Here is a 22,855-nt window from a genome sequence, read left to right as displayed (position 1 = left end):
CGCCTTTCTTCCTGCCCCGGCGAGGCCGCGACCATCAAACGCTGCTGCCTTCACCCTTGCGAGTAGGCGCGCAACACGCGGTTTTTTTTCCTCCGCGCGCTTTTCCGTCGAGCCTGCCACGTCGTCCTGCTTTTCGCTGCTACACGACAGCGCAGGCGTCGTCAGCGGCGTATACGCCAGCGCAGCGCGAAAACGAAATGCACGAGCACGCTCAACGCCGTCGACGGTGACTGCGGCAGCGCGAACGCGAAAAATTGGAGGACGCTTAAGCTTCGCCTTCAAGAGTGGAACGCGACAGCGTTCCCGTCGACCCGCCAAGGGGTGTAAGACAATGGGCTACGGCGCAGCGACTACGCGCCCCGCATCGGACGCGGTGAGCGTCGAGCAACGCAGCGTTCGGCGCGACAACGAAATGTGCGCCTGAGCAAGCGACGCACGCCTGAGCCTTAGAAACAGCTCGTTTCTAAGGCAACACCGCGTTCACTAGAGGCGCTTTTGTACCGCTTTGAAGCATCGAACTCGTGGCTCGGACTTCCTCTTCAGCCACCGAGGTGAGCGGACGCGGAATGTCGGGCTCTTCACGAGCGGCTTCAGCGACCCTTTTGGGCCGCGGTATCAGGTCAACTGAAAAACCAGGTCAGGACTACCAAATGATTTTGCCAACGCTGCCAACAGGTGCGTCCGTTCTTCATACGGTTTTTTTACATGGTGACGTTAAGGCGAGGCCTTACAGAGTGGAACATTTTCGAGACGCTCTTACACGGCTGTCTCTCATGCCGGAAGTGGTTGCACTGGGTGCATATCAAATGAACCATCTGTGGGCGGTGACTTTCAAGGACGAAGAAGGGAAAAAGAGGATTATCGCTGCAGACGCGTTTGATGTCAAAGACCACCGCTGTGTGGTCGTCGACCCGTGTGACAGAGGCGTCCGTATCAAGCTCTACTGGCTCCTTCACGGTGTACCTGACGACGACGTTCGCACTGCCTTGTCGCCTTTTGGAAAGGTGACTGAGATCACCAGGGACAGGTGGCGGGTACAAGGATGCGTTGACAAAGGGTCAACCACCCGTACTGTCACTATCAAGCTGAAGGTAGGCGTCACCGCTGAAGACTTGCCCCACCAGCTGCGAGTGGCGGAAGATGTTGCGCTCGTGCACGTCCCTGGCAGAGCTCCCCTCTGCCTCCGATGCCGCGGCATCGGGCACATCCGACGCGAGTGCCGTGTACCACGCTGTGGGCTTTGTCGTCGCTTCGGCCACGAGGAGAGCCAGTGCGTCCGAACCTATGCCACAGTGACAGGCCCGGCATTGAAGGAAGATGTCACAGATCACTTGATGGACGTGGTCGACGCAGTGGAAGCCGCAGGCGAAGGGAAAGAGACCCAGCCCTCGGTGTTAACGCCCCTGAAGAAGGCAATCACTGTTAATGAAGAAAAGTCATCGGACGGCTGGAAAGACCCATGGGATGACACGGTGGAACCAACTAACTCAATAGAGGTCGAGGTAAAAGAGGCCAAAGAAACGTGCACATCAGCAGAAGTGACGACCGGTGAAAAGCACGAAACTGACGACACCGTGATGCCAACGTCAAGTAGTGCACCTGCTAAGAGGCTTCACGAAGAGGCGGGTGAGCAAGAGGAAAAGGATCAAGAGACTGGGAATGACGAGCCTCCTCCGAAAGCTACCCCGGGACGCCGACCGGCGTTCAAGCCCAAGCCCGGCGTTCCTGCCAAACGCCGTTCTACAACCCAGACGCCTCCGCGTTAGCGGAGGCGTTCCTGGGTTAGGAAAAATTGTTGTTGGGGTGTGGGGACTGGGGTTTGTGGGCAGGATGTGCGTCGGCCGTCGTCATTGGGCTTTGATGTCTAGAAAACTCCGCCTCCCTAGACCGTCGAGTCATCGTAGCAGATGTGAGACGGACGATGTGCGGTAATTGGTTTGGATTCCCCTCCCGTTAAATGTCAGCTAATTTTTCGACTGGTCTTTGTGTCGCGACGTTGAACGTGCGTGGACTTAGCGGGCGTAGAAGGCAATGCCAAGTTAACCGTATTCTTATTGAAAATAATATTGACTTATTGGCCATTCAAGAAACAAAAATTGCAACTGATGAATGCACGGAGCAAATGGTTAACGTTTTCCGTCCTAGATACACCGTAAGTGTATGTCATGCGGCGGGTAGGTCTGGGGGCTGCCTTATTCTTTTGCGTAGGAGTATTGCTGTAGTTGAAGCCGTCACATCATCCGAGGATGGCAGAATGGTCCTCTGCGATTTTACTTTTTCAGAGATGCCTTGGAGGGCTATATGTGTTTATGCTCCGAACGTGGCACGGGAGCGGGAAGTCTTTTTTGGTGATATTCAGCAGTACTTGAATTGTGAAAGACATGTCATATTACTGGGTGATTTTAATTGTGTTTGCTTTCCAGAAGATAAATCTAAGTTGACTAGTGTTTGTGATAAAAGTGCGTTGCTTTTAAGTTCTATTGTAGGGCAACAAGAGCTTGAAGACATTGGTTACGTGTTGTCAAGTGAAAACCAAACCATGTATACGCACTATCAAGGTCAGTGTCATGGCAGGCTAGACAGAATTTATGCTCCGTTAACTTTTGTACCATTATTTTCAAGTTATCAAGTGTTACATGTTAGTTTTAGCGATCATTGCCTCGTTATGTCAACCATAGGAAAGAAACAAAAACCATCTAAATTCAGCTGGGACTTATGGAAGCTAAATGATAAGCTTTTGCAAGACGACGTTTTTCAAAAGGCAGTTCAAGAAAAGCTCGAAAATTTGCTCAGCATAACTACGTCAGCGTTCTTCATAGCAGAATGGGAACTCTTCAAAAGAGACGTTAAATTCACCGCGATAGAAAGAGCATGCGTAGTTTGCCACAAAGAAAAAGAGCGTGAGAAGGAATTACACCTTAGGCTAAAATATATGCTCAGCGCAGAAAGCTCTTCGCCTGGCTTATTTTCGAAAGAAATTAAAGAAGTTAAGTCTGAACTTGAAGTCATCGATGAAGAAAAGTACAGGGGTGCGGTATTAAGGGCAAGGGCGGAGAGATTATGGATGGGGGAGACGCCTACCAAGCGAGCAATAAGAGACGAGAAGAAACACGCGGTTTCCAAAGAAATAACAGAAATAAGTTATCAAGGGGAAGTCACTAGTGATGTTGGAATGATTGAGCACGCATTTGAGTCTTATTATGAAAGTTTGATGGGGAAAAAGACATGTGATATCAAAAGGTTTAGAACTGACTTCTTGCCATTAATGCCAACATTATCAGACGAGGTCTGTGAAACGCTCAACAGACCAATAAGCCTTTCAGAAGTTGAGGATGCGATTGACGAACTTACTCCCGGCAAGTCGCCGGGGCCTGATGGTCTGGGAGGGGCTTTCTATAAGAGCTTTAAAAGTGGAATAGCTGTAGCACTACATCGCGTGATAAGGGAGATGTACGAGAATAAGGAAGCACCTCCTTCTTTTCGGACATCGCACGTGATTTTAATTCCTAAAGTAAAAGATCGTACGCGACTTTTGGCGGTTGAAGCCTACAGACCAATAAGCTTGACAAATACGGACTATAAAGTTTATACTAAAGTACTGGTGCGACGATTGCAGACCGTTATAAAAGAACTTGTGGGCCCCCATCAGACATGCGGTATCAAAGGCAGATCGATCTTTTCGAATATTCATACTGCAAGGACCATACTGGAATGCTGCGATGAGAGAGAGGACAGAGTCGCTATGATACAAATTGACCTTGAAAAGGCTTTTGACAGAGTCGTCCATGATGTCATATTTTTGATCTTAGAACATGTTAAAGCCGGTGCAGTGATAACAGATGGAGTAAGAATGGTATACAAAAATTGCACTGCGCAGTTAGTAATTAATAGAAAATTAGGCGCCAGTATAAAAGTGGAATCATCAGTAAAACAAGGATGCTGTTTGTCGCCTCTTTTATTTGCCTTGTATTTAGAGCCTTTCTGTTTGAAAATAATTAAGAGCCAATCTATTCGTGGGTTTATCTACGCAGGAATTGAGACTAGAGTTCTGGCTTATGCAGATGACGTGGCAATTTTTTGCCGTGATACAGAAAGCGTGAATAACACTATGAAAGAGGTTGTTTCCTTTTGCGCCGCAACTGGAAGTGTTGTCAGCTGGGCTAAGTGCCTAGGTTTATGGCACGGCAGCTGGCCACAGGTACCCGAGTTTTTTTGCAATATGAACTGGAGCGTTACCCCTGGAAAATATCTTGGGGTGCCATTACAACATTATCGTGACAGTGCCGCGCATTGGATCGAAGAAGTAAAAAGAGTTAAAGATCAGACAGAAAAGTGGGGCCGGCATAATTTTTCGATGTTTTCAAGAGCTAGTGTTTGCAATTTGTTTTTAGTTACAAAGGTGTATTATGTACTACAAGTGTTATGCATGGCAAGGATTTCGGTGCAGAAACTTCACAGAGTGTTTGCGGTATATATATGGGGATCCACTTGGGAGAGAACTAGCCGGTGTAACTTGTTTCATTCGGTGAAAAATGGAGGACTAGGATTAACACATTTGTTTTTGAAACAGATTGTTAGTAGGTTCTTTTTCTTAAGGGACCAAAGTGATATATTTCTGCGTACTGTTATTCAGGTGAGATTGAGTTCTTCCTTGCCTGAGTGGGTTGTCTCATCAGCAAATGAACGTACTGGAACACCAATTGGCTTTCTGAGGGAAGTTGTTATGTCCTTTTCTTTACTGAAAGCGCATTTTTCGAATGAATTTTTGACTTCAGTGACGCGTAAGAAACTTTATAGTGATCTGGTTGATGTTTTCTTGCCGCATCCTGTTTACCGCATGATGTATAACTTAGGACCTGAACGCAATGTGCTGAAACGCGTTAGAAAAATGCCGGTTAGATCTTCAGCGAAAACCTTCTTTTTTCAATTGCATTCGGGCACTCTCCTTGTGAAGCCATGGCTGCAAAGCAAGGGCTTCTTTGTTCCATGGTCTGTTAACTGCATCATATGTAAGAAACCTGAAACTATTGAGCACATCTTTTTGGATTGTCATGACTCAGTTTTCTTGTGGGATGTTCTAAAACGAACTCTGAAGAAAGAACTGCCGTTAAGTCCTTTCGGTATTCGGTTCTTACCGTGTGCAGACACAGGGGGAGTGCCGGCTGACTTGGTAATGCTTTTGTGTATGAGCAGCGTGTGGAAAACGCGCATGGATATCAGGAATGCCCGCGTAGATGAAAGGTCTGCGAGGGAACACCTAAGTGAAAGTCTTAGGTACACACGTGATGCCCTCAAGCACATGATTGAACCTCCAGAGTGGTTTGAGGAGCTTGACACTTTGGCGTCTGTGATATCCTCTTTGAGTGCCTTTTAAATATGTACAGTCTCTCGAAGCGATGTAATATTATTTTTCTGCACCAAATGACCTACTTTGCACGCGTTTGAGTGGTGTTGAAATCAAGGTAATAAAGAAAAAAAAAAACTCGTGGCTCAGTGGTAACGTCTCCGTCTCACACTCCGGAGACCCTGGTTCGATTCCCACCCAGCCCATCTTGGAAGTTGCTTTTTATTTATGAAGTGCCTGCCTTGATTTATCGCTCACGGCCAACGCCGCGGACGCCGACACCGACGCCGACGACACCGGCTTTTCTGCGACACGAGCTCCTTAACGCTATCGCGTTAATACGTCGGTGCTCGTCGACCGTCGGGGAACGAGCATGTGCCGCGGATGCCGCGTTTGTTGGGAAAGCAGGAGGTGCTTGACACCGCGCTTTCTTCTCGTTTATTTTTCATCTTTTTCTGAGGTGGGGGGGGGGGGTGTGTCGTATCTTACGCATACGGGATGGGTGTCGACCCAATTTGTACCGAGTTTAAAAAGTATCGCTACGTAATGAACGCGTGAAAGGGACGGCAACTAGCTTGCGCTCGGCTCGGATAAGTGAGCACATTTCTTACAATGCTCTAAATTTACGCAGATGACAGAGCAGTGGTATTTGCGGCTGATACCCCTGTTGAAAACAAAACTAATTTAGAAATAAAAGGATGTCAGAACGGTACTCAGCTAACAAATTAACTATAAATTGAAATAAAAGAAAGTGCTCAATATTCTACCCAGGCAGACGAAATTTTACTCGTGACTTTTCTATTCAAATGAATTCCTCTTCACTTTAGAACACAGCGGTCTTCAGGTATCTCGGAGTGTCGTGGGACTGGTACTTACATTGGCGCGTTCAGATTAATTATGTATGACTGCTGGTATCTCTAATGAGTCAAATGCCTTTTCGTAATCTATGAAAGCCATGTAGAGAGGTTGATTGTACTCTGCGGATTTCTCGATTGCCTGATGGATTACATGGATGTGATCTATTGTACAGTATCCCTTCCTTAAGCCAGCCTGTTCCCTTGGTTGACTGAAGACAAGTGTTGACCTTATTCTATTGAAAATTATCTTTGTGAATATTTTATACAATACTGGAAGTAAGCTAATGGGCCTATAATATTTCAATTCTTTAACGTTTCCCTTTTTGTATACTTATCTACAAAAAGGGAAACGTTAAAGAATAATGTTGGCATTGTTCCAATTCTCTGGGACCCTTAAAGTCGTCTGACATTTCGTATAAAGGGCCGCAAGCTTTTCAAGCATGATGTCTCCTCCATCTTTGATTAAATAGACTGTTATTCCATCTTCGCCTGCCGCCTTTCCTCGTTTCGTGTCTTCTAAGGCCCTTCTAACTTTCTAACTTCATTGCTAGTTATAAAAGGAGCGTCTGTAATCTGTTCATTACTACTTTCAAAGGAGGTGTCCTGGCTGCTCTGGGTATTGTACAGGTCAGCATATAATTTTTCCGCTGCTTTTACTATATCTTCGAAATTGCTGATGATATTGCCCTGCTTGTCTTTCAGTGCATACATCTTGGCTTGTCCTACGCCAAGTTTTCTTCCCACTAATTTCATGCTGCGTCCATTTATTATTGCTTCCTCAGTCTTTCTTACGTTATAATTTCGAATATCCTTTATTTCCCCCTTGTTGATCAGTTTTGACAATTCCGCTAATTCTATATGATCTCTCGAGTTGGACTGTTTCATTCCTTGTCGTTTCTTTATTAGGTCCTTCGTTGCTTGGGAGAGCTTATCTACTGTTTGCCTTGGTGCATTGCCTCTCACTTCAAGTGCTGCTTCTGTAGCCAGCATAGTTACGGTTTCATTTATTATCTCCATGTCGTCTACATAGCGCAGTTCTCCGGCTGCATATTGGTTTGCAAGTACCAGTCTAAATTGGTCCGCTTTTATCCTTACTGCGTCTAGGTTGTCCTGTTTCTTCTTCACCAACTTTACACTGTCTCTCCACAAATTCAGGTGAATCCTAGACCTCACTAACCTATGATCACTGCACTTTACCCTACTTAACACTTCTACATACTTCACTATGCTGGGATCGCCAGAAAGTATGAAATCGATTTCACTCCTTGTTTGACCATTAGGGTTTTTCCGAGTCCGCTTTTTGTTTCTACGCTTTCTGAAGAAGGTGATAATTATTCGTAGCTTACTCCTTTCCGCGCATTTTGCCAACATCTCTCCTCTAGTCTTTCTAGAGCCGATGCCATAGTTGCCAATCGCTTGTTCACCAGCCTGCTTCTTCCCCACTTTTGCGTTGAAGTCGCCCATTACTACAGTATACTGAGTTCGCGCTTTTTTATGGCTGATTCCACGTCTTCATAAAACTTAACTACTTCATCATCATCATCATCACTGAAGGTATGCAGCGTAGGCTTGTACCACCGTTAATATATACATGGGATTAAGCTTTATTACGACTACTGCTACCCTCTCATTAATGCTGTAGAATTCGTCGATGTTGCCTGCGATGTCCTTATGTATTAGATACCCTACACCGTATAACTTCCTATCTGGGAGTCCTCTATAGCAGAAGACGTGGTTTTTAGTTAGCACTGTATAAGCCTCACCAGTTCTTTTAACCTCTCTAAGGCCAGTGATATCCCAAACAATGCCTGATAGTTGCTCGAAGAGTTCTGCTAAGTTAGCCTCACTCGAAAGACTTGGAGTGTTAAAGGTTGCAACGGTCAGTTTCCAATGGCGGCCTGTCCGGGTCTAGAGATTCTTAGCACCCTCTGCTGCGTTACAGGTCTAACCGCCGCCTTGTTAGGTGCTCCGCAGCGTGCTTCGGACTGAGGGCCGTGGGTTAATTGTAGGAATCATCAGGGAGGTAGCGGCCGAATACTGCACCAGGGAGGCCATTGAAATTCCTGTTTTCGTGAAGGAGTGACTTTGTTGAAGCTTAGCGGGCCTTCCTAGTTTAATTAGTACGGCCCCACTAGTTCTCCGCGTTTTAGCCAATGTCAGGCGCCACTTCAAGCCTGGAGATGTCTGAGTACTAGCGAGGGTGAATTCCAGACTACCGCATTCAGGATTTTTTTAAAAAAGAAAGGAAGCTCGAGGATTCAAACTTCTGACTACGACAACTGAGCATATAAGTTAGCTCAGTCAGATAACCCTGCAGGTTGTGAGGCTCTCTTATGGTGGATAATTTCAGCCCAGAGGATTTATCCGCGATGCATGTGTACATTTGACGACTCGATGTGTATAGATTCGACGAATCGGCCTCGACGACTCGTAGAAAGGCCAAATCGTCGAGAGTGGATAAGCTTCACTGTCATATACACATACGTATATATACGCGGAAACTTTCGCTCACGAACGAATTGGAAGACTCCGCCACCGGATTCTCCGCGACAGATAGCCTTTGCCGCAGACGCGTTTAAAAATTATAATAACGTGCACGATGTGCTTGCTTCGATCGCAAGAATGGGGGCGCCTAATCAGGAACATCTCGGCAGCGCGCTTCGGAAGTAACTGCAGCCCGACTCGTAAATCTTACATGCCTAAAAGCTTCCTTGATTTATCAGCGATAGATGCGTTTTGCTGATCGCGATGGGTAACTCAATATGAATGATTTCTAAACGGTTCTGACCTTGTAGTTTCGGAATATCACGTAGGCAGGCGGCCCTGAACTCGACTAGGTAAACTAGTCGAGTTCACGGTCGACTAGGTAAACTAGGAGTGAGGAAGACGAAGACGACGCTGTTCGATGTGTTGTCACCTCAGCTCTGTAATTTTTGCATAGGTTTTGATATCCATTAAGTAAGTTATTTATATCCTTGGAAGACGGCCGCATCTTTAAGTCGGTACTGTCCCTATGGGAATGGTACGGCTGCTCCGGCGCCGGAATCTTTAAAGGGACAGCGCCACCCGAAGGAGGCCAGCGTGGTAGAGACGGCCATGGCCTCGCAAGGCGTGGAGCTGCCAGTCATCAGGGACGATTAGCAGCCCAGTGCGTCATCGTCGCTCAGTGGGGACGACTCAACTATCAACTATCGTCGACCCTGACGAGGAAGTGGCTGATATGGCGGAAGTGGACAGCAACGGCTTCAAGGTGGGGAGTCATCGGAAGCAAAGAAGGGTCGGAATCCCAGTGGTAGTTTTACCAACAGAAAAAGGTGTTGATTTGAGAGAGCGGAACCCTATCAGGCTCTTCGAAACCATTAAAGTACTGCTGGGACCTGCTCCGATTCGCAGTCGCTTCACAAAGCAAGGTGCTCTTCATCTAGATATCGCAACGGAAGAGCAAGTTGACATTCTTCTCCGGTGCTCTGAGATTGGCGACATAAGAGTTAAAGCCCGGTTGCCCCACTCCTACATGACTAATACATGTGTTATTAGGGGAGTACTAGTGTGGTATTCGGAAAGCGACCTTCTTGACTACTTGAAACCGCAAGGTGTTTTGCACGTGAAACCTACGATGCGCCGAGTGGAGACTCAAGAAAAAGAATGGGCTGCGAAGCCTACTAACTCTGTTGGGCTAACGTTTGCTCCCAACACTGAGCGCCCAGAAAAAATTGACCTCGGTTTTGCCAAGCATGCAGTCAAAGAATTCGTTGCAACTCCTCCCCGATGCTTTGAGTGCCAACGCTTTGGGCATGTACCCAAAGTTTGCATCAAAGATCAACGTTGCAAACGATGTGGTGGCGCCCACGATTACAAAGCCTGCAAGGCAGATTGTGCTCGCGCTAATTGTGGGGGTAACCGTCCAGCGAGTTTCGGTGGCTGCCCCTTCCATGTAAGCGCCTCACACCGTCGAGTGTCCTTCATTAGTGGTCATAAACCACAACCTACTGAGAAGCCGATACCTGGAAGTGACAAGTTCCCTGCGTTAGAGTCGGAAGTTCGTGGCGTGCTAACAAGCAACGTCAGTGAGCGACCTGAACCTAACAAGACGGCAAAGTCCTCTGTGGGTGAGTGGTTGTTCGATCTGCTTCAGCCAAAAGTGTCCAAGCTCCTCAGCGACCAGATCATAGCCAGACTCGAAGACAAGGAGGACATTTCCTTGCCTCAAAAGAGACGAAGAAACCAGCTGCAGCGGCCAAGAGTGGGTCCCAGTCCGCATCTTTTGTTGAAGTTGTGAGGCAGTGCGTACAGCAAAATAAGGAGCTCAAAAATCGGGATCTGTCCGACCTTCTGCGAGTTTTGTTTGAAGTCCTCCGTTCATATGTTCAAGCGATGCAGACTGGCACCCTGAAGAACTTTCTACAGCTCGTTCTTTCCTTTGAGTCCATGATTACCGCCTTCGCAGTGAACTTTACCTTATAATATGGCTAGTTTTCTTCAACCTAGTGCAAATAAGAATCACCGAAAAGTGCCGTTTATTATGGAATAGAACTGCGCTGGGATTATAAGTCGATTAGCAGAGCTGAAATTATTTTTGAAAGAAACTTGTGTTGTAGCATTGGCCCTCTCGGAGGCTGGCCTACCAAGGGGAAGATCTTTGACTGGATATGTCGCACACAATAATTGCAGCATAAAGTCATTTCCCGCAGGAAGTGCCGCCCTTTACATACGAAGAGAGATTCATCATGTGGCTTTGAACGTCACCGATCTTTGCACCGATATTACTGAGGTAGTGGTTGTGAGGATACGGCTCGACTTCCGAACTCTTTCTGTTGCATCCGTATACGTGTCTCCGCGGAAGAAGGTAGCAATGGATTTGTTTCTCCAGCAGCTTTGTGACCGTTGCCCAGCGCCTCGAATTATCTGCGGTGACTTCAACGCCCATCACTCTGTCTGGGGTGACAGGAACAGAGACTCCCACGGACCCAAAATTGTAGAAGTTATCGACAGTTTGGACCTGTGCGTGGCCAATGACGGAAGTCACACTTTTTTCCGGCCTCCAGCCTCAGCCACATCTGTAGACCTAACCTTGCATTCACCTGACGTCCGTGTGAAATGATCAACTGCACCTGACCGCTTGGGAAGTGATCACTATTCAATTTTAGTGTTTACTGCCGACTTCCACATGCGCGGCGCTAAAATTAGCCATGTTGTTAATTGGGACAAATACAGGGAGCAACTTGCAAGTGTTTCTGGTGATGTGATAGACAAAATGATTTATGCTAAGATGGCTGCTGCCACGGTGGTCAAGTTGCCTAATCATTTTCCGACTCCGGATTTAAAACTCAGCAACCTTTGCGCAGCGCGCAGAAGCGCGGAGTGATAACTGATGCGGAAGAAGGACGATAGATCCTTGAAGACGACCTTCAACAGTCTTAACTCTGCCATTCGATGCCTTACGAACAAGCTCTGTAGGTCGCAGTGGGCGTTCTTCTGCGCTAGCTTCACTGTTTTTTCACCGATGACGAGAATTTGGCGAGTCATTGGTAGCCTTGCTGGTGATTTTCGTCCTAGTAAGCCTTTCAAAGCGCTTGCACTGCGCAAGCAGAAACCTCTCGCGTGCTTGGAAGAGGAATTTGCAGATGCATTTGTACGTTCAAATTCAGGAATTCATCTATGTGCTCTGCCTGCAGCATCTACGTCTGTGATGGACGCCCCGTTCACACTTCGAGAGCTACAGACAGCACTCAGTAGCCTGCGGTGTCGATGTGCACCAGCTCCTGATGGCATTACCAACCAGATGATGCAGAACCTACCTCTAGAACACCGGAAGATGCTCCTAAGCTATCTCAATCGAGTATGGGAGACTGGCGACGTTCCTCCTTCATGGAAGGGGGCTTGTGTTGTCCCAGTGCTGAAGCCCGGCAAGGAAATGACAGACTTGGCCTCGTATCGTCCTGTATCACTGACGTCGTGTGTGACTAAGCTCATGGAGAAGCTGGCAAGTAAGCGTTTATCGTGGTGGCTCAAAGATAGAAGGGCTCTACCAACATGCATGACTGGATTTCGCACAGGTTTAAGCGCGCAAGATAGCGTCTTGGACTTGATAAGCCACATTGAACATCAAAGAGCTTTCGGCCTCTCAACACTAGCTATTTTCCTAGACGTATCAAATGCTTATGATAGCGTCCTTCAGAGCTCAATACTAAATAGTTTGCAGGGCATAGGCGTACAGGGCTATCTTCTGCGATTCATTCACTCACTTATCAGTGATAGTAAAATTCACGTGCGGTTAGGAAGTACCATAAGCACCGAAAGGGCGGTATAGCGAAGTGTACCTCAGGGAAATGTTCTTTCCCCGACGCTGTTTTATGTTGTAATGGCTGGTCTTCCCGCTGAAATGCAAGAACATTGCAGGCATATCCATATGACGATATATGCGGACGACATTTGTATTTGGTTGAGCGGATATCAGCACAAGCGTTTAGCTCTGATTGCTCGAGAGGCATTACTTTCAGTTCAAAATTACACTCAAGGTGTTGGGTTGACTCTCTCGGTGGAAAAATCTGGCTTCATCATGTTTCCAGGTAGAGGAAGACGGTATGCGCGGCTGAAGATAGACCTTGATCAATCTTGCCTTCGTTAATTGAAGCACAAGCGCTTTTTGGACGTCATTATTGACTACCGTCTACAGTGGCGGCGAGCTGTGGACTCTATTGTGACATCGATATCTTCGCGTCTCAATGTGATCCGTAGAGTTGCAAGTGAGCAATGGGGAAATCATCCTTCTTCAATGATCATGCTGCACGATGCACTAGTGACGAGTCGAGTAATGTACCAGCTCCCTTTAATTTCCCCCTCGCTATCACAGCCGGAACGACTTGAGGTTCTGCAGAGAAAGGGCCTAAGGAGAGCTCTTGGCGTTCCGCAGACTGCTCCTAACAATGCAGTACTTTATGAGTCGAGACCTCTTAGCCTAGTTGCTTCACAAAGGTTATTGATGCAAATTGGCCGCCTCAAACAGACGATAGCAGGGCGAGCATTTCTACAGAGCCTTCGAAATAGATCTGAGTCCCGAGCGTACTTGGGCCTTAATACTCTTGGTTACCTGGGTCTTGAGGCTAGAGGTCGAACTAAGAGGTTGAAACCACTTTGGTCTTTCGCGAGCCTCGATTGTTCGTTGACAATTCCTCACAATCGTGCTAAGCGGAGTTCTCCTTTGGCGGCAACGCGTTCGCTCGTACTGGAACATCTTGAGTCTGAATATGCACGTCTTCTTTAAATTTTTACTGATGGCTCTGTGGACAAGGTCAGAGGATCGAGTGCAGCTGCTTTTCAAATTCTCTCTTTGAAGTGTGATTGGTCGGTTCGCTCCACTGCAGTCGTGTCCTACACAACGGCCGAAAGCGTTGTCATTGAGGCAGCTTAAATAAGCTACGGTTTTGTACGCCTCAACCTGTTGTCATTCTTACAGATTCAAAATCCGCCCTTCAAAGGTTGGAGCACGGTTTCCCTACTGATGCCTTATGTCTAAGCTCCCTACGCTCGGTTCACAATCTCCATATCAAAGGCTTCTCCATACGATTCCAATGGGTGCCCTCGCACATAGGTATCATAGGCAACGAGATGGCGGACAGCCTCACCCATAGAGCGCTGTCTGGGAATCCACTGAGAAAAGTGCCTCAAGAGGACAAGAGACTCTTCAGAGAAGCGGTGTCATGCCGCTTCAGTTCTTTGTGGAGCTCACCTCACAAGCCATGTGTGACCAAGGGTCTCAAAAGAAACCAAGCCACTTTACTGCTCCGCATTCGCACGGGCTCTGCTCGTATCCCTGCGTGGAAGTATAAGACTGGCCTGGCGTTGTCTCCATTATGTTCAACGTGTGGTGTGTGCGGTGACATACAACATTACCTTATGTGCTATACTCTGTATAACGCCGAAAAGAGTGTGTTGTTCGGGTCCCTCAAGAAGACAAAAATTCCTAACAGTTCTCTTCAGGACATTGTTTTCCTGCGCGGGAACCAGTTAGATAGGAAGGAGGTTTCTCGCCTTCTTTTAAATTACCTGCAGGACGCGGATTTGGCCTCCACATGGTGACCTTAGGAGTGACTATGTGTAGTTGTGAGGTCTGTGTCTGATTCATATGATTTATGTATTTTAAGTGTCGCTACGTGGAGCAATTACCGGCAGCAACTGCAAGACTTATCCCACCAGTAGCCTACAGCCACTCAACTCAGCATGTGTTGGTGGGCTAGTTGGTTAAGCATGATTACAAAGACGGCGCTGAATAAAACAACCCACGAAGAAAGTACACGAGACAGCACGTAGGCGCCTACGTGCTGTCTCGTGTCCCTTCTTCGTGGGTTGCTTTATTCGGCGCCGTCTTTGTAATCACACTCAACTCAACAACTCAACTAGGTAAACTAGGTAAAGTATAAGCTCAAAATTACTTTGATGTCGAAGTATTGCGCACCCTGTATTTTGCGTTCATACACCATGTTTTGTCCTACTGCGCCGAACGCTGTGGTCGGACGTACAAGACATATCTCGATCACGTAATAACATTGCAAAAACGAGGGCTCTGAATAACTACAAATCTAGCCATGACCATACCAGTAAGTCACCCTTTGATAACTTAAACATACTGACATTTGCCTTCTGGCGACAATTAAAAACAGTTTCTGTCGTAGAATCTATTAGACATTATAACATCCATTCCATGTGATAATATTTCACTCCTCAGATGGCTTCATCAGAAGTATAATCCATAAATATATCCATAAATATATCCATAAATTATATATGGATATATATATAATTATATCTATAGTTATATTATAAATATCCTATAGTTATATCTATAAATTTTAACTTATCCCCTAGCAAAGAATGTATATAGGGTACGGATAATACAGTTTCTCTGAGCCAATCTTTGGAATCAACTTCCGCTTCATATAACATAGACTTCTCAGTTTTCGCCTGTTATTAGGAAATATCTGTGCCTAACACTAACACTTCAATAGATCGACTTTTCTAATAATATGTATACTCGCAATGTGACAAAGGCGGTGTATCCGTGTTTGTAGGCAACGTTAGCATGTTAGGATAGCACCTTTGTATATCTTTTGTGTAGTCAATTTTGCTTGCAGGTGTTGTTGTTTTTTTCTCTTTCGTATATTACCAAATCACCTGTTAAATCTATCATACCATATATGCATCTATAATAGCGTTTATTCAGTATGCCAATCTAACTTGTAAAACAGTTTTTTTTTCCTTGCTTGCACGAACAAAACTTTCATGTAGTAGACCCCTTAATAGCCTCTGGCTATGGGTCTCGACAGTTGTTGTGTATCGCTATTCTGTTTCCGGGTGTTCGAATATTTCTGCATCCTTCATTCGGCGATAATATTTTCACAGACCATACTTTCTTTCTCCGTGCACTTTTCTATTTTTTTAAACGTGAGCAGCGATGTAGCAAGTTTGTGACAGAGTATTCCGCGCACAGAGCGAGACCAGCGTGGCATCTTGTAAACGTTCATCACGCCGCTTGCGCGAAGCACAGCGTTACCGTCAGCGCACACGCTGAGGCACACAGGCGCACTGCCAAAATCCTGAATCATGCAAGCTCCGCCATTCCTGCAGACACGGCTATTCCGGGCGGAATCCCTCCCGGTACCCCTCATTCTTTCTGTCTCCTTCTTCATCTCCGCTTTAGCAAGCCCAGCGAGAGGGGGTCATCCATTGTCAAGCGGTGCCTCGGTTGCGACCATTACGCATCGTACACAAAGCTTTCCAAGAAAGAATGATTGCTGGCACGATGAGGAGGAGGAGAGAGGAGGGCAGAATCCACGTGGGCCTGCTGGGGCAGTGGATGAACCGCGAGTCACGAAGTGGCACAACGAGGCGCCCAGGCTGAGACCCGTGGCGAGGGAGAGCGCGGGTCGTTTCTCCTGCAGCACTGCGCTGCCTTCGCGCCTTTCCGGTCACTCTCTTCTCGCCCTTCTCTCCTTTTGTCACAGTTTCTATCTCCTCCTCTCTGGCTCGCTTATGAACGAGTGGACCGGATATAAATTAAGGCAGCGCAAGCTGCGAACTGCCTCATTAATCAGGGACGCCCTCTTCTTCCCTGCCCACGCAACCGCCGACCCCGGCGTTCCACCCGTTAGCCGTAGGGCTACACAGGAACCCTCCACCAGGGCAGTTACAGAACTTCGTTGTTTTACTCTGACCTTTCTAACAGGTTCCATCCGTCTGCTTTCTTATTCTTTCGTGAAACGGCACCAGTAAAAGAAAAAGAAGCAACGAAACATAATAATTGAAGTGGACTGTAAAGAAAATGCTATACCTTCGAGCTCATCGAAGCCAAAACAAATGAACAGCCTGCCGATCGAGTCTGCTTTCCCATTCCCCCTTGGCCACCAGCGGCAACCAGTAGCTTCCAAGCGCTCACCTTTCCTGAACGACATGGACCCCGGCAGTTTCTCCGGACTCCTAGAAGCGCGTGCGCTTGGCGTATACTACAGACCTTCCGACCAAGCCACACGCGAGGACGTAGTGGTAAAGGAGATCATTATTCTTACCGCCTCCTTTTTTATTAATGTTATTGTTATTTCCCGTTCTTTCTTTTCGCCCTGATCCGAACCGAATCATTTATATCCGCTTAAACGAAGAACCAGTAATGAGGTGGTCTTACTCGACCGGCTCCCTTCCCCTAGCCTTCCCGCACTCTTACTCTCGATGCGTCGCTTTCTGCGGTATCGCCTCCGCTAGCCTTATGCTCGTGCCTTTGGTGTGCTATCTGCCCCCACCCCCCTCCTTTGATTTCTTTGTTCGGCTGTTCGGGGGCTTCCGCACTGAAATGAAATCTTCTCTTGTCGACCGGGCTTCATTCTCTATTCAGCATGGTCGGCCACTCTGGTGGCTTTGAAGAGCAAGAAAAAAATGAAATCCTACCGAAATAAATAAATGGCGTAACGTTCCGATTCATCGCGGAGAAAATTTATTTCCGCCCTCAGCGCACCGGGCACAGAATAATTGTGTCCGAGAGGCAATTATTTTCTGACCTCCCAGTGCCCCTGAACCACTCCCGATCACCGGTCACTGCACCTGAAGTCTTCGATCTTTTCCTTGCCTTGAGAGGATATGCATTACGGTCCAATGTTAATCTGAAGAACACATTATAATTTTGGGGCTGAATACAATTCTGATTTGACACGAATTCCCGAGCAATAATATTTTGATTGTGCACGTCTACATAATGCGTCAGGACTACAACGTTTGCACTTGTTAATGACGGAGTTGATCACACGATCAATTAATGCTGTCTTGAACACTAATGACAAGTTCTCATTATGGATTGACATGTTGGAGATGTTTTCTTTAAGAGCGTACAATACTGTACAACCCGTGGTTTAAAAATCATGTTTGGACAGTGTAGTAGCAATGAGAAATATACATTCTGCAATATACACTTCTAAACTTTCCCTCCTGGCAGCTTTTAACAACGTGCGTCCGATCTACTCCATTGCCAGCTCCAAGTTGCAATGTTTAAACCGAACAGGCTGTCAGCATTCATTCATTCATTCATTCATTCATTCATTCATTCATTCATCAATTCAGTCAATCAATCAATTAACCAAACAATAAATAATTAATTAATAGTCTCACTCTAGGGACACAATATACAAATCTGCCGCCTATATATTCTTCTGCGAAAAATGTAACTTCCTTAAACATCGTTTGCTTCGCTTCAGAGTAGAAAACTGCTGGGCTATAGTTGTTGCGACATTTGTGCCAATGGAAGCGCTAAACTGCTACGGAAGGAAAGAAAAGTAAATGACCAGATTTACCATGTTTTAAAACACGCGTTTATTCAACATTTGTTTAGCTTTGGCTTCTCCTCTGCTGTTAACTAAAGCTGTCGGGTAACCTTGCGCAACAAGGTCCTGTCCTTTAGAACTTTCTCTCCTGTAAATCTTGCCTCGCCACAGCAATGGTCTTAACACGGCAAAGCTGCCATACAAAATCCAACCACTGATCATTTGTTCTTTGTTTTTTCTTGCTTTTCTTGCTTTTTGACTTTATTGCCGCGAAGCTATATACGCCTATGTGAAACCCTCGAGGTCCGGTGACAAAAACCCTACTGCCGGGGTATTAGCCATTGTCTAGGGGGATATGACCCATTGCATTCGTCATACGTGACGGGCGGACAAATTTCTCGCTGCGTAGGCATAGAAAGGCTTATGCATTTAAAACCTATTCATTTATCTACGTATTATATCAAGGCGAGGACACAGAGTAGGACTGGGTTAAGACAATGTCATGACATAATTAGCTCGCATCAAAGGTGTGGCACACCATTGGCTACACCAATAGTGACGTCGTTTCTCTCTCGCAGCAGAGCGTGCGCAAAGCAGCCTCTCTCCGACTTCGCAATAGGTTCAGAAATGTGTCCCTGTCTTTAATTAATTGAAATGTTCAATTCCGGCGTGTCACTTTGTAACTACAGTGCTGAACCAGTCATAAACATCATGATTAACGCATTACAAAACACAAATGCATAACATAGTTGAGAAAAACTTTGATGTGCCCGTTCGATTAACACTATGCACCGTTCATTGCACACTTCCATGATGGTGATTATGCGAAGGGCAATGTGTGGCATTTCAAATGAGCAATGTGATATGCTCAAGACAAACGTGTGTGTAACCTCATTAAGAAACACAAATACGTAACAATTGATTGAGAAATACTTAATAAATTGTCGGAATTAACCTAGTGATAAACACCGGGGCCGCACATTTCAGCTTCGCTGATTTACTATCTGTACGGGGTGCATGGGCGGTAATTTGAATTGTATTTTGCTTCCTCATGGTCTGCTTCTTGATGCTTAGGCAGTTCGTTTGTTGTGGGCCTAGAGCAAGGGCTTACACTAACAAATGCGTTAGCATGAAGCATAGGAAAGCCGGAAAATGACAACGTGTACACCATATTGATCTAACTACACTGAGGTGCCATCATCTGTTGCGCAGAGTGAACGATCTAGGAGTTAAAACGGGCACAAATGCGGGGGAGCCAATAGAGAAGAGCTAAAGGATTGGAAAATAAAAGGAATCATGATAAAATATAGCCCCACTTCTTCGTTTGCCGTACTGGGACTACAGAAATCAGGGGCGGCTTGCATGAAAATTTAATAATGAAAATAATAATGAATTTAACAACACGTTTTTATGCCGACTAGGCGTTGTCTAGGAAGCATTTAAGAACGTGTTCTTAAATTCATTATTATTTTTGGTGTTAAATTGTTCTGCAAGCCGCCCCAGGTCTTTGGTGCCGTGGTAGCGTTACTGTTTATTTATTTAGTAAGTTAGTTAGTTCATTAGTTAGTTAGTTAGTTAGTTAGTTAGTTAGTTAGTTAGTTAGTTAGTTAGTTAGTTAGTTAGTTAGTTAGTTAGTTAGTTAGTTAGTTAGTTAGTTAGTTAGTTAGTTAGTTAGTTAGTTGAAACTGAGAAAATTTATAAGTATCCGACGCTCACACTCCTCCAGGACGAACAGGTATCCAATGATTGGAAACTGGCGATATTATGTAAAAGATCATGGCGTACTTTTAATAAGACCCGTTTGCGCAGAATTTCATCTATAAAACGTAGCAAAAATCATAAATTAAGCACGCTCCACAAATGTCTCCAAGCTAGGACAAAAAAAATAGAAGGTCAAATTCATCACCAAGAAAAGTTAAACAAAACACAATATCCCAAAACATGTAAGTGAAAACCAAAACGAAAAAGGAATGTCTGTAAGCCACAAGGAAAAACAAAGATAGCTTACGCCCACAATGGAAGCGTGATATGAGAAAACCTGCTACGACCAGAAACAATCGCAAAAAAAGTCGTTCGAGAAATAAAATAATCACGCAACCATGCGTCGGACGGTAAAGCTTAAAAGAAGAAAGTCTTGCACCTACGCGTCTACCGATATGACTTAAAACAATAGAGGAAAAGAAAACGCGGCCACGTCTAGCGATAAATCAGAATATAGAGTCGAAAGAGAACGTGCGGGAGATAATCTCCAGCCGCAGGCGTGGCTTGCGCAAGAGAGAAGGCTGAGCCCGAAGCTGGGGCTCGGGCGGCAGTTGATAACAGCGCCTCCCAGACGGCGCGTCGTAATCTTCCCGCCTGATCTTGATAAATGGCGCCGGGCGTGCCGAGGATTAAAACGAGATTGGAGAGTTAGGAGAAATCGCGCCGGGACCACGACTCCGAGACAAAGTCGCGTGCTTAGCACGCTACGGCCGACCAGCGAGGACCCTCTTCATCGTGTCCCTCTTGAAGAGTGTATCGTGTAGTGCGGCGCTCGGTGCAACGTTGTAACACGTTCTCTCTTCCCTGAGTGCTTTTGACTAATGCTTCACGTTTAGAAAGCAGTTTCATCGCTTGTGGTACTTATCGGCAATACGTACCTGCACTTAAGAGATTCTTCGCTAACAAAGCTACAGTGGGCTCTTTAAGGGACATCAAAGAGTCACATTAACTGCAACTGTACTAGAAAATTGCGCTTCTTCAATGGCAAAAAACACCAATGTTATAAGAAGAAACATAGTGTGTCAAAAAAGACGCAATAGCAATATACAGACCCCGCCTTGATGTTAACGCACCACCTCTCGTGACGTCATACATTTTGACAGCGTGGACTGAGGTCTAGTTATATAGTTATCTAGTTATCTAGTTATATATATATTACCCATAGGTAAAGAAGCACTACCGATAAATACGCTTGTCGGTAACTTTATCGGTAAGAGAAGGTAATGGCTAAAGTAAATTTATAGGAACACAATTTCAAAAAAGGTATTTCTTTTTGTCATGTCCCCCCCCTCTCTCTCTCTCTCTCTCTCTCTCTCTGTCTGTCTGTCTGTCTCTCTATCTCTGTTTCAGAAGCAAAGACTAGCTATAACAAGTCTTGAGAAGACAGCAGCGATGTATCCTCGATGTCTCGGGTGTCCTCCTGTTGAGCACGAGGTCGATGCGTCGACTCCCTGCTGCGACGACCGCATTCCGATAGGGGTGGATTGCAAGAACTCTCGTATACCATCATTTGGGCGCTGGTTAAAGAATCTAGTGTGGTTAAAATCAATTAGGAGCTCTACCCTGCAGCATCCCTCACAACCATATCCGTAGATTCGGGACGTTAGGGCCACAATTTGAATGTGTTAAAAAGTTCAGAGACAACCAAGCTTCCCCTATTGCGTAGTGTAGTCCGTCTGCTCCTGAGGCAGATTTCTTGTCGCCTCAGCAAAACTATCTGGTTTGATCAGCAAACTAAAAACTCGGAGTTATACTTTATAGACCCATGTATAAGCTTATCAATGCCGAAAAATCTAAGAGGCAACAGAAAATTTGAAACATTGGTACACCGCCTGTGTCTTGGTACTGCATTTACGAAATACTTCTTTTACAGGATAAAACGTGTCTCTAGGCTGCAGTGTTCTTGTGGCCATCCAGACGAAGATGCGCATCATCTTCTCCTCGAGTGCACGAAATACGATCCAAAAAGAAGGGTACTGCAAGCAAATTTGTTGATACTAGACAGAAGACCATTCACATTGAGAAAGATACTTGGCCCATGACCAACTGCGGGCCTTCAAAAAAGACCACTTCTTGCTCTGAAAAAGTATTTAGAAGACACCAACATTTTGGGAAAATATTAAGTATCGGATGATCTGAATACGCTAAATGAGTAACATAAACGTTGTTCGTGGTTCATAATTGGTTTATGTGGTGATCGCAACTTTTGCGCAATATGTATCATTCTGTTCTGTACTTTATGTGTATTACATGTGTTGTGTGTTTTGACTGTTCAAAATATCTGACTTTATATATGCGTACGTAGATTGAACTAATGCACAGAACTTTGCGACTCATGTACTGTTGGACTGTATATTTTTTATTCATTCCTCGTTCTACTGAGTGCCATAGTTTGTCTCACTATTTTCCCTTTTTACACAAATTTGTTTCCTTTGCCAAGTGACAAGGAGTAGCCAGTGCCACCATAAAGGCGCCAACCTCTCCTAATATTCATTTCAATAAAAAAAAATGTTCCGACACTTTCCCTGTGTTGAAAACGGCCAAAATACTTGAAAATAATTTAACATCGTTAAGGACTTATTGATGTATTGGTGCGGTAGTTTCGTCACGAAGTTCAGAAACGGGAACTTTGACCTTAATTTTTCCTGCCAGTAATCAACCTTCATCCGGCAAATGTATGAAAGTGTGTCATTAAAAAAAATATTTTACCAGTCAAACTTAACGTTACTCGTTCTTTAACTGGCGCATATGTACATTTAACTGGCTGATACGCATCCGAATAGGGAACGCTATCTCCCGCGGAATGTTGCACGGGTAATATTAAAACAATAGCAAGAGTGATTTGGCAAGAGTATCACACCACGATATATGCAGATTCACTCTGAAGACACACGAACCGTGTATGATAGCCATTCATACGCGTAACCATCACTGTTCGTAGTGGACACTGATTATCTGTAGACGAATGGGAAAGTAGGCCGCACGAGAAGCATTTATCCACAAATAGTGAAGAAATCATCAACACTGCCTCCCCCATTCCCACCTCGTTATTTTCACTGCGGAAACATGACAGAGACACCAATTTACTAAGC

The 22,855-nt window shown here is 45.6% G+C and overlaps 1 protein-coding gene across 1 annotated transcript; it reads left to right on the top strand.

Annotated features, from left to right (window-relative positions):
* The first annotated feature begins 435 nt into the window (after positions 1–435).
* On the top strand, positions 436–1,867 carry LOC142573921 (uncharacterized). Its single transcript, XM_075683123.1, has one exon. The coding sequence runs from the start codon at positions 567–569 to the stop codon at positions 1,764–1,766; it is 1,200 nt and encodes a 399-aa protein (XP_075539238.1). The 5' UTR covers positions 436–566; the 3' UTR covers positions 1,767–1,867.
* The last annotated feature ends 20,988 nt before the right edge of the window (positions 1,868–22,855 follow it).

Source organism: Dermacentor variabilis, chromosome 3 (assembly GCF_050947875.1).
Source record: "Dermacentor variabilis isolate Ectoservices chromosome 3, ASM5094787v1, whole genome shotgun sequence".
Taxonomy (NCBI): domain Eukaryota; kingdom Metazoa; phylum Arthropoda; class Arachnida; order Ixodida; family Ixodidae; genus Dermacentor; species Dermacentor variabilis.
Note: the sequence above shows the minus strand (reverse complement) of the source record. Positions and strands in the feature narration are given on the sequence as shown.

Coding starts and splice junctions, on each gene's coding strand:
- LOC142573921 (XM_075683123.1), top strand. CDS start 567: ATGTCGGGCTCTTCACGAGCGGCTTCAGCGACCCTTTTGGGCCGCGGT.